Raw genomic sequence first — 11767 nt, 5'->3', positions numbered from 1 at the left:
TCTATCCCTCCCTAAGTCACCTACTCAATCTTTAAAAAGAATAGACTTTTAAATAAAAATGATTAGTTTCCCTATATCTACAGAATGGGAAGGACTCTTAGAAAAGAATTCCAGTTTATCCCCGAGTGAAAACTATTTCTGGACTGGAGGATGGCAATGGAGGTTCCTGATCCCTTCCTAAATGTATCTCTGTAAAATATAATGTGCCTAGGACAAAGTTCTTACTGCAAACCAAATTCATCTTTCTATGTTTCTTTTTATAGCTCTTTATTAATATACCCTAGGCTACATTATCAGCTAGGATAATTTGCTGTAGAATTCCTTTTTACTTAAGTGACCTTTTTTCTGAAAAAGTCAAAACATTCCCATGCCTTCTTCAGCCTTTGTTCAGAGAAGCATCCTGATAAGGTTCCTAAGCATACACATACATTTATGCAATATGCCTGATTCTCTGTAAGGTAAATAGGATTTAGGTGCATGTTTAAGACACTGATGCAGGAAACTCTTAAACTTTCACAAGCATTCTTGTGTCCAGATCTCTTCTGTAAAACAAAACAAGTCTATGTTTAACTTTAAGTACAACTTTTAAGAATTTAAGACTCACTGAGGCTGCTCTTCTGTTTAAGTTTTTTGCTGAATTAATATGTATTTAATACATGGCAGTTATTTTTAACTAATCTTTGCACTTAGATCTTAAGTAAATTTTTCACTTTTTAACTAATCTTTTCACTAAAATTAATTTAATTCACTTAAATTAAAACCAATGGAAAGAAAGGAATCAAAAAGCCAATAAGCAAAATTTGGAGATAAACAAAAGTAATTTAGCTGATACAGTATCGGAAGATTTTGTAAGCAGATAAAACAGTTGTTTTTAAGCTGATATCTCATATACTATTGCATTGGCTCATCTAATAGAAGTCTTGAGAGATTATGCAATGCTGTTGATATAAACATAAAAATAGTTTAATGTTATGTGCAGAAACATTTTTGTTATCATGGGAATTTTTGTTTTATTATCTCGTGAAGATTCTATGGGGCTGATTTTTGTGCACATTTACACCTTGCGATGGAAGATATGCTCTTAGCACACTGTAAGTTCTCTGCTAAAAAGCTGTAAATAGCCCTTAAATAAACAAGAATCAGGCCCTCTGAATATAACAGTGATATAGCTAAAGTAAAAGATATAGTAAAAAGAATTTCTTTAATTGTACTTCATTCAGGCAAGACATTATAGAATTTCAGGGAGATGTTGGAAGAATTTTTCTCATTGATAGTGCCAGAGGAAGTACAATTAGTCTAGCATTCAGTTCCCTGAACTACTGTGCAAAAACAAAAAAGCAAACAAGAACTCACAGTAACCAACAAAACAATGAAGTGCACAGATATTCCACCCCTGGGCCAGATCTACTTCTTCCTGTGAAATCACACAGAGGACGAATTCAGACCTCCCTAAACCCAGTTTATTTCTCCTATCAATCACTTTCCTTTGCATTCTCTGTAGAAACAGCAGCAATAGAATAGAGGAGACAAAATCAGTATTTCCAGCCGAAAGCAGAAAGCCATCCGAATGAAGGGGAATTTCTCTTAAATCTTGGCAAGGGGGGCCTTTTTGAAACCCCACCCATCCTATAAAGCTATTGGGCTATGCTAGCTGCTACCATTTTTTATGCCTGCTCATTGTTCTGTAAAAGCAGTGGAAGTGGAGTATTTGTTTCCTGGAATAGCAAAAATTCTTGGGGCTATTTGCCACATAGCATACTAGGGACTAAGTTAATTTCAAAGCCCTGCTCCGGTTTATCAGGAGTCAGCTTGCCAGAAACCAAACGAGCTTTGAGGCTCTCTCCGAAATGAAAACTTGGACTTTGTTTTCTGCCTCTGAAAGCTGCGAGATGTGTGCCACTAACAGGCTTCAGACATCCCTAAAATCTCCTGATGGTATTGCTGCTCACAGCTGCCTAGGGAGGAATAAAAATAGATAAAAGCCTTTTTTGCTCGATTTCCTAATCCTATTTGTAATGAATTCACTGGCAGTTCTTTTCTGCAGAGCACACGGTTAGAGTAAAATTCATTGTCTTACATTACTCAGCAATGCTTAGATACTGAAGCATAAATAAAAGATGGAAGATAATCAATTCTGGAACCTCTGCTACATGCAGACACAACAGTTTAAGATATGTACTCTCCTGAGCACAAACGGTAGGATCTGAATGTTAACTATGCAGTTAGGCTGGAACATGAAGCTGGAGAGCCAGTCAAATAAATAATAAACTGTGAAAGAATTTAAAACAAAGCGAACAACTTTATGAAGTTGTGAGTCTCACGTGCTTCAGCAGATTTTTGATGCTGACAGTAGTCAAGTGGAGCCAGCAGTTTTCTAATCCAAATGGAAATAAGCACATTGCTTTGCAGCCCCAGTATACGGCATCCTTTGAAGATTTATGCTCAAACTGTTTCTCATCTTCTGAATAGTATAAGGGTATATATTTCTCAAACTGAGATAACAATGCTACCACACAAATGCCACATTTACAAGAGTATCCTGCGCACACGCAAGGCCTGTAATGGGAAATAACCTTTTAGAATACACGCAGTAACATCCCAGGGGTGTGAAAAGATTAAGTCATTGATACACTTTCAGTCTCCTAGAAGACTACTGTCAGCATCAAAAACCTGCAAAGAAATACCAAAGATGATAATGCTCCCAGGAGCACTGGACGATGAGTCTCCAAGAATCAACAGAAGTCTTTCTACTGCTAACTTTACTACTTCCTGTTGCTAACTATTACCCTTACAGGAGGATTTAAGAGAGCCCACAGTGTTTCCCAAATCTACATGGGTTATTGCATCTCAGACAGCATGACATCATGACATCATGACAACTGCTTCAGTTATAGCTTGTCAATACTGGTATTAGAAACAGAACTTAACGGCATGTTGCTTAGAAATGATTACTTTAAGATCACTTTAAATAAAAAGTGATGTTAAAAAATAAATGCATTATCTGCACCTTAGAAATACATTATGACAATCCCAAATGTCAAGTCTCAGACCATTATGATTTGAAATAGAGGAACAGAAAACACCCACAACACCCACAATAAGTTTGATGTTGGTAAAGTAACTCAATCTTCAATAAGTGAAATCCAGCAATACCATATAAGGCTGCATTTTTATTCGGGCTTTTAGTAACAATATAAACTGTAAGAGTGAAGTCCAAAGTAAAAAATGCAAGTTATTAAAATACTTACTGACTTTGTTTTATAGTGCTTGTATACTAATACAAATCACACTGAACTGAATGTAGAGGTTACTGGCCCGCTAGTGGCTTTCTCAGAATTACTGTCTCAGTAACTGTCCTTTCATACAGCCGAAAAGGATCCCATGATACTTTTTGCTTTCATGGAGCTCAACAGCAATTCTCAAATGGAGTTAGCATCTCACATCAGGAAAAAAACATATATAATGCCACCTAAAAAGTAGAGCAGCTGTTTTCCTCCTACAATCACAGGCAGCAACCCTCTGGGCTTTTTGCTGGCCAATGCAGGAAACCCCTGCTGACAAGTAAGTAAGGGTTCACGGGGCACAATAGAGAGAAGCTGCCTTGTGAGATTTCAATCATGCAAAACATTTTCTACCAGGTTCCTTTCACCCCAGCATCCCATCCCATGCATGTCCCTGTTGTGGCTGAGCACCACAGTGACTCTCCTGCTCATGAATACCAAAGAGCTGCTGGGCAGGAGGTCAAGAGCTGTCTCTAGTGCATGAGGGGTCCCAAAATGGGAATGAGACTATATGCTATTGTGAACGAGCTACAGACTTTATGGAAATATATCAGATACAGCCCAACAGTTGCATGATCTGCACAATGGACGTGACTTGACAGTCCTGACACTGGTAGCGTTGAAAGCACAGTCCAGTATTAACACTTTAAAAGTATCACATGTACTTTATTCTGTTGATTTAGAATCTGCTCTTTAGCTGAAACCAAATCATGCCAAAGACCTACCAGATAATCTTCTAGATTCAGCAGGCATCTGGAATGGAGACTGGACCCCCTCTGCAAACTGGTTGGTTGAATTTGTTAATTCAGCGTTTTCCAAACTTTTAAAAGGGGAAGCCTGTTTTAGAAAATGAAATCAATCTTTGTCTGCTTCAAATCTGCCTATGCTGTTAATAGTCTACCAATTTTTAGATTATATTTTACAGATCTCACATCAGATGCTAAACCTTCCACTTGTATTATAATACCTTACCACCAAGAACAGGCTGCAAACACAGCTAGCAAGCCCAAACCAAAGCAAAGGAAAAAAGGCAATTTCATAGCTGTATGAAGCAATTTTGACCTTTGCAGGTCAAATTTTTGCACTTTGAAAAGTATATCAAACCACCAGGATATCTACTTCCTGAAAAGCGTATCTGATAAATATATGTAATATATGTAAATTTATGTAATTTCTCTAACATCATTTTATGAGCATGAGGATTTACCCTCATACAGAATGGGCAAGCAGGTTCCCTAGAAACTTGAGTGGAAGAAGGATGTTGTTAACACTGATTTTCAATTCAGCCTTTTCCTTTCCTGGCCTGAGATGTGTTGGTAGGACTGCCTTGCCATTTGGTAGCCACAAAATCATTTCATAAATATGTGAAGAGGAAAGCTACACAACATCAGAGGGCAAAACTCTTAGATGCTGTCTTAGATTCTTTCTGTAGTGTAGACTCACTGCCACCAGTAGGCACAGGAAGATTATAAAGGGCTATAGCATTAGTACCGCAGGATATGTTTTCCCATTGCAAAGACCAGAGGTACTCAAATTCTAGTTAACTAGTGACAAGTTGATCTTTCCTAAGCTACAGGCAAACAAAGCCTTTTGTCTGACTATAACAGCATGATTTACTACTTGACCTCTAATGAAGAAATTTATGGAGATTGAAGAGATTCCTGGACATCTGTACCACTTTCTTTTGTTTGGTTCTCTACAAAGGTCTCTTAAAATTTTTTTAGTAAGGTATTTCTTACCTTCAAAATTAGAATATTAATTGTATGGTTTTAACTGCCTCAATTTAAAGTTACGTTCTTGGTCATTCTTCAAAACAAGTCTAAAACTATCTTTCCTAGTAGATTTGGAATGTGTTAAACTAAGCAGAATTGATTATTACGCTTACTTGGCTTAAAAATAGGGTTTATCTCTCTGTCCTTTGAATGCCCACTGAGATGAGGTTTGCCAACTTTCTGGTACTTATCCACTCATAATTTCTCTTCTCACTAACATTTTTAACAGATCTTGTCTTAACATAGATTCAGAAATTCACTTAGCAGCAGAGAAGATATTAAATGCTGTCATTTGTTAATTTATTTACACCGAAGTTCCAAAACACATATTCTATCTTTATTTTTTCATGAAGTATGTGAATAGTTTAAGTAATAAAACTTCAAGCCCATTTTGCTGAAAGCTCTTGCCAGTTTGTTCACAGCAAAAATAAATTTAAACAAGTATTCAAAGGCATATAAATAGGAGAAACAATTATTTCATGAGTACTTCAATCTTTGCATTTTGGCTCATAATCTGAATTCAAACATGCTGTATTCCAAAAGAAATTTGCCTTAGGGATGAATTAATATATCACTGCTAGCTGCACTACCCCTTGAATCATTTTTTTTAAGAATCTATCCTTTTATAAGCAAAATAAGGTGTTTTTTCAGTTTGTGAATTTTAGCAGAATTTGGAAAATCTATTTTCAGCATTAGTTCGATATCTTCCTAGCTTTGCTAAACTGGAACCTAAAAAAAAATTTTATTTCATATCGAGGCCAGGTCTTTAGGCAGTGCAAATGGGTTCAAACTAACCAGATTTTTAGTGTGCCGCATTATCTTTTTGTTCCATGTACCTTATCAGAAATGATGACAGTGTTACGAACTGTCCTTGCTGTCCCCAGCCCTCTCTTCAAAACTGCTATTGTAAGGGTTGTGCCCTACTTGGAGAAACATTTGACAGCCCCTTCTCAGTAGGCTATGATGCAGTTTTTCTTTTACATTGGCTACTGAAAATAACCTGCCAATCCATAAAATTATATATATATATATATATATATATATATATATGTATATAGGAAGGATGTTAGCTTTTTTTCTATTTATCTTTTAAAAAACCAATGTACAGAGACAGATACCTGTTATCAGCGTGGCCTTCAGATTCTTCACATTTAGGGGGACATGTATCTTCCTAAAAGCTAAGTGGTGGCATCGGGGTATGCAACAGCATTTCTGTCCCCGCCAAGGCCCCAGTGCCCGGGCCGTGACCCACCTAGCCGCGGGCACCCGGCTCGGCCGCGGCGGCGGCGGGCGCGTCCCGCTGTCTCCAGCCGGCCTCGGAGCACCGGGGAAAGCCCCGGTGCTGCAGGGCGAGGCAGCGGCGCGGGTGGCTCCCGCCTGACAGCGACGCCGGGGAAACACGAGAGCGCGGCACGTGCTCGCGCGCCGAGCGCGGTTAACGGTTCCTGTCACGCGCGGACAAACGCAACCGGCGGAGGGCGCAGACCCCCCCCCCCCCGCCCCGCCGCCGCAGCCTCGCGGCCCCCGCAGTCCCGCCTCCGGCCCTGATTGGCTGTCGGCGCGGCGGCTGCGGCCGCCATTGGCTGCCGGCGGCCGCCACTCGCGGTGGCGGCGGTTGGGGGAGGCGGCGCGGCGGCGACGACCGCTTTTCTGCTCCGAGGCGGCGGCGGCGGGCGCGGGATTGCGGCGGCGGCGGCACCATGGTGAGCGCCGCGGGCCGCCCGCCGGCGCCGCGGCCCACCGCCCCTGCGGGCTGGCGGAGCGCGTCTGTGCGGGGACGGGGGGAGGCTGGAGCCGCTTGGCGGGGATGGGCGAGGTCCGGCGGGAGACAGGCGAGAGGGGGGAGCCGGGCCCGGCCGTTTTTCCCTTTGGGGGTGGGGGGAGGAAGGTGTTGCGGAGCGGTCGGGCCGGGTGGGATGCTGCAGGGGCGGCGGAGGGCGCTGCCAGCCCGGTGACTGACCGTGCCGCCTCTCCCCGCCCGCAGTACGGCTTCGTCAATCACGCTCTGGAGCTGCTCGTCATCCGCAACTACGGCCCGGCCGTCTGGGAGGACATCAAGTAAGTGTCGTCCTCGTCGTCGTCCCTCCCCCGCTTCCGCTCCCCTCCGCCCCCCAGGAGCGCCGGGCCAGGCGCTGCGGCCCGGTGGGGCGCGGTGTGCCGCCCGCATCAGCGTTTTGGTAGCAGCAGGTCTCTATAAACGGCTGGCAGAGGTCTTTTAGCTGCGCGGGTGGCTCTTTGCCTTTTGGTGCCCAGGGCCTGTCTTAACGTGGGGGCGACGTGCCTTCTTTGGTCTGCTCATCTTTTGGAGTTGCAACAGAAATAGAATAGGTCCCTGCCCTTCCCTCGAATAAAGTATATGATTGAAGTAATGAGCAGGCAGCAGAGCATCCCAGAAACGACGGAAGTCCTCCTAGAGTCACGCCACTAGTTGATGGATGCAATAGCTACATTTCTGTGCTTTCTGGAAGAGTTGGAAGCATAGTTTTTGACTAATAAACTCTATGTAAAACTAACATGAGTTGTTTTTTTATGTATATATATTTATATAGTCTCAGTTTGAAATTAAAAAATGGCACTGCATATAGAAAATTTTTTTAAAGGCATAAATGCATATGAAGTTGTAAGCGTACTTTATAAGGCTTCAGGTAACTATGCAGTCAGAAGAAACCTTTGAAAAGCAGGTGATTGGATGTGATCTGTAGGTACAGACTGCTTTTCACTGCGGGATTTTTGTGACCATGGCACATTCTTCCATGAATCCATTCTTCTAAAAATGTGATTATCTTAGACAGTACCATGAAATCAGAAAATCATAGAAATGTTGGTTGGAAGGAACCTCTCGAGGTATGTAGTCAGTCTCTGCTCCAGCAGAGATTACCCTCTGTAACAAACACCATATCAGTTCTCACCTTTTGGCTTTGTCCAGCTGAGTCTTTAAAACCTCCACAGTTCTGGTTCTGCAGATAGTCACTGCTCCAGCAATCCATAACTGTTAGTCTGTGGATTAACTTTATTAGTGCTGGTCTACAGATTCCATAGATGACTGTTTAGTAAGTGTTATACTATTTTGTATGTAAGCTGACTGTAAGTTAAGTGAGAGTGGTAAACATTTATTTTTCTTGCATACTTTACCTAAAAGCACCAATCTATTTTGAGTTTTTATGACCTAATACCAATTTTATTTGACACATGTAAGCTAGACTTAGCTTAAAAAAAAGTAGTGAGACATTAATTATTTCTCATGCAAATTATAACAAAACATGTAAATATTCACCATTCCTTAGCATAACAACATGATTGTGATGGGCCCTTTTGCTCAAATTACCCACTGAGCACCTGAGACAAGTTCATCTGAGAAGGTATGTGGTCTCCTGCTCTAATAAGAGAGCATGCTGAATACTGTCAGAACCTGGTCATAATTCCTGGTGCCTCCTATTTCTAAAATATTACACACACATGATAGACTAATGAAGATCCTTTGAAGCATAGGAGGAGTCTTACTCATTTAATACTTTGGGGAAATTAATAGAAAGATATTAAATGGTTTGCTGAAAGTCAGTTGTGCTTAGAAAATTTGGGGAGCTGCCACATCCAGATTCTGCCTTTCAGCTGAGAAACATTGTTCTGTCTTGTAGCAGTTCAACAGTTAGACTGTGCTTATCAGCTCAGAGAGGAGATGGCTTACTGGAAGGAAACTGTTTCATAACGCTACCTGAACAGAAAAATGGAACATGATCTGTGAGAATCCAGTGTGTATGCAACAGCAGCCATAGCTCCTTATGCAAAAGGTGTTTGTAGCAAAGTATTTATTCAACGGAATTTGTCTTGAAAGTGAACATGTCCCAGAATTTAGAAAACAGCAGGTAAACACCTATATATCTTACTGGAGCAAATTAGAGCGAGTGTGATGGTTTAGGCAATGTCAGAAGGTCCACTGGTAGCCAGTAAATGCCTCTTGTTTTAGGTTCAGTAAGTTCCTGTGTATACTTACCATAAAGAGGTCATAAAAGAAGATAAATGCATTACTTGCTTTACTGTATATAAGCAAATGCAGATTTCTTGCAAAGTTTTTTGTTAAAACCGTTACTCATTTAGGAAGTACTAGGAAGATATAGACTAATTTTGAGGCATGCTGGATTGAATCACTGATTATTGAAGACATGGGTAATTGTTGGAGTCAAAAGTCTGTTAATTTTTTTTAAAAAAATGACATGAAAGGAACTTCGCACAGTTAGTATGACTGAATTTGCAAGAACTTTAGCATTTCTGTGAAGCAGAAGAGTCTCTGGTAGCAGGAATCAGTGCAAAATTAGATGCTACGTTTATCTTTGAATCCTTTTTTCCATGTTGAGCTGATCTGCTATTTTGTTCTTCCCAAAGTCACTGCAGAAGCTATGAATCAGCATTGCAGAGTGGTAGGTTGTTCTTGCTTAGTGATTATCAAATGCTGGTGGGTGAATTTGTACTTAACATGGGTAGAAGTGCTAGGAAAACATGCAACTGAATTAACTGAGGTAATGAAAACAAGCCATTCTTTGAAATAGATGTGTATTTTGGGAAAAGTTGAACACTAGATTGAAAGTGCTTGTTCCTTCTGAAGTGTGAAAACTTCTCTTCTTGGCTTGCTTAGTCGAAAGTGACGTTAAATGAAATCTTAACTGTAGAGTTCGGGAAACTAAATACCTAAATTTGATATGCTTTCGAGAGTACTGTTTTCATTGACATCATGTATTATTAATTTTTAGTCAGAATAATAACTTCAAGTCTCTGTTTCTGGTATTTCATTAGCTTTTTAACACTTTTATGAAACCATTATCAGTCTAAAAAAGATGTGTATTGATTTTGTTTCTAAATGTCACAGAGTGGAATTCTTGGGAAAGTTACTCTCCATCTTCATCCATTTATAAAACAGCATAGCTAAACAAAGCACATTTCTTTATACAGGAGATGATTGTGAAATCATACAATGAAGCACTAAGTTCATGGAAAAATTACAGTATATGCTGTGAAATTTGAGCAAATATCAATTTTGATGACTCAGTGGAAATACAGCTTGATTTTGCTAAAGAACTAGAACTGAAGAGCATAAAAAACAAAAACGATTCAGAGCCTTAACTTAGCCAAAGAGGTTGAATTTAAAATAAGATGAAGACAGCTGGCATATGACTGATGGAAAGTGATCTTGATTTATCATCGGTCTTTGTTCAATTTTCTCAGCATCAAAGTCCTGAAAAGGTTTTCTACTTAGTTCTTTCTCTGGTTACTACTCATAGAATCAAGAACTTGGACTGATGGACAGTTTCTTAATTTCAAAGCCTTACTGCTTTATTTTAGCATTAGTGGGACATATGTATATAGCTAGGATAGTTGAGGGAGGGGAGTTAGAGCTGCTTGGGAGAATCCTTCTGCAATTGGTGAATACTACAGGAGCAGATTTGCTTTAGTGGAAAGTAACGATGATTCAACATAATTTCTTTTGCTTACTGGCAGTTGTAAGCTGCATGTTGCACTTCTCTGTTTATTCTCTCAGCCCTGGGAAGGAGAGACGGAGGACCTGGAATACATGGAGACGTGCTGCTTTGATCAACTCTGCTAACCTTGCAGGCAGTCATTTTCTTGCTAAGTGAACTGTTATTTAGAGGTGTTAACCACATTTTTGCTGAGAAGATTCTTTTGATTTGTTGCTTCCCTTCTTTAAGAAAGAACCTCTCTCCGATCCCTTATTTTGTCATTGTAACATGTAGATCGTTTTTCAAACTGTGTGGCCACAATTGCTCTGGCTTGAAAAGATGGTTCTCAAGATTCCTGTGGTGTTAGATATCTTTAATTCTCCTGCAGCCAACATAAACATTAGCTTATATAAACAAAAAAATTGAGCCCTGACCACTTTCGCATACATGCAGCTGTGTGCTCATGTCTGATAAAAATCAAATTTGTGCTGCTGGGTGATGCAGTAATATATGAACCTGATAGTAAGTGGTGTTCACGGAACTCCTAGCCAAAACAACAGTCATCCACATACCAAACCAAAAGAAAGAAAAGAAAACCAACTAGGAAAGCTTGTAAAGTTCTTTCTTCTCTTGTATGTTCAAGAGATGTTCTTGTAGTAACTGTATTTGAATAGGTGTGTGGGTACATGTTTTTAAGAGGTGTTTCTATGATGGTAAAATGTGAGCTGTTCTGCAAAGGTTATCATATCTAGTTGAGCTGCACAGCCAATACATCTGAAATCCTGAGCACTCCATTCAGCACCTATAATGGTTTAATTGCTTAATTAACCGAAGAATTACCAGGAATGTCTTCCTGAAACAGTAACCACAGCTTCAGGACCATACATGGGAGTTAGGGCAATGTTACAAACAGGGAATGCGTATGTGATTTATCTTGTGTTTCCCGAAAGTTTGCCTATGAGTTTGACTATTGTTAAACAAATGCAGGGTTTTCTGTTTGGCTCCTAAATCTGAATTTAGACTAAGTTAGATGATCAGACTTTCTTGCTTTCAAATATGTTGCCAAGCAAAGGAGTGAGAACTTGCATGTCTTCCTTAAAAAACGCATTAAAATGCTTCATTACAAGATTTTGGAATAAATTAGTATTTTACCATATAGAAGTGTGTGAAAGGTCTGGTTTTATGAGATGAAATGACAGTTATTCAACTACAGTCTCCCTCTTCCTTCTGTTTCTATGATACAGATCCCCAAAAGTATACATAG

At 40.1% G+C, this 11767-nt stretch overlaps 1 protein-coding gene and 1 long non-coding RNA gene across 4 annotated transcripts in view; one reads left to right on the top strand and one right to left on the bottom strand.

Annotated features, from left to right (window-relative positions):
- The window catches only part of LOC134139444 (uncharacterized), a 140029-nt gene extending 133547 nt beyond the window's left edge, over window positions 1-6482 (bottom strand). For all 3 annotated transcript variants that reach the window (XR_009958158.1, XR_009958156.1, XR_009958157.1), the window contains exons 1-2: window positions 6172-6482; window positions 4007-4118 (exon numbers count right to left, since the gene is read on the bottom strand). This is a non-coding gene — a long non-coding RNA (uncharacterized LOC134139444). The remainder of the gene's footprint in view (window positions 1-4006; window positions 4119-6171) is intronic.
- Window positions 6483-6679: 197 nt separating this feature from the next.
- The window catches only part of GUCY1B1 (guanylate cyclase 1 soluble subunit beta 1), a 42380-nt gene continuing 37292 nt past the window's right edge, over window positions 6680-11767 (top strand). Inside the window, exons 1-2 of the mRNA XM_062573831.1 lie at window positions 6680-6756; window positions 7038-7111. Coding sequence (XP_062429815.1) covers window positions 6754-6756; window positions 7038-7111 — 77 coding nt within the window. The 5' untranslated portion in view covers window positions 6680-6753. The remainder of the gene's footprint in view (window positions 6757-7037; window positions 7112-11767) is intronic.

Source organism: Rhea pennata, chromosome 4 (assembly GCF_028389875.1).
Source record: "Rhea pennata isolate bPtePen1 chromosome 4, bPtePen1.pri, whole genome shotgun sequence".
Taxonomy (NCBI): domain Eukaryota; kingdom Metazoa; phylum Chordata; class Aves; order Rheiformes; family Rheidae; genus Rhea; species Rhea pennata.
The sequence above is the reverse complement of the archived record's forward strand: the minus strand, read 5'-3'. Positions and strand labels throughout refer to the sequence as shown.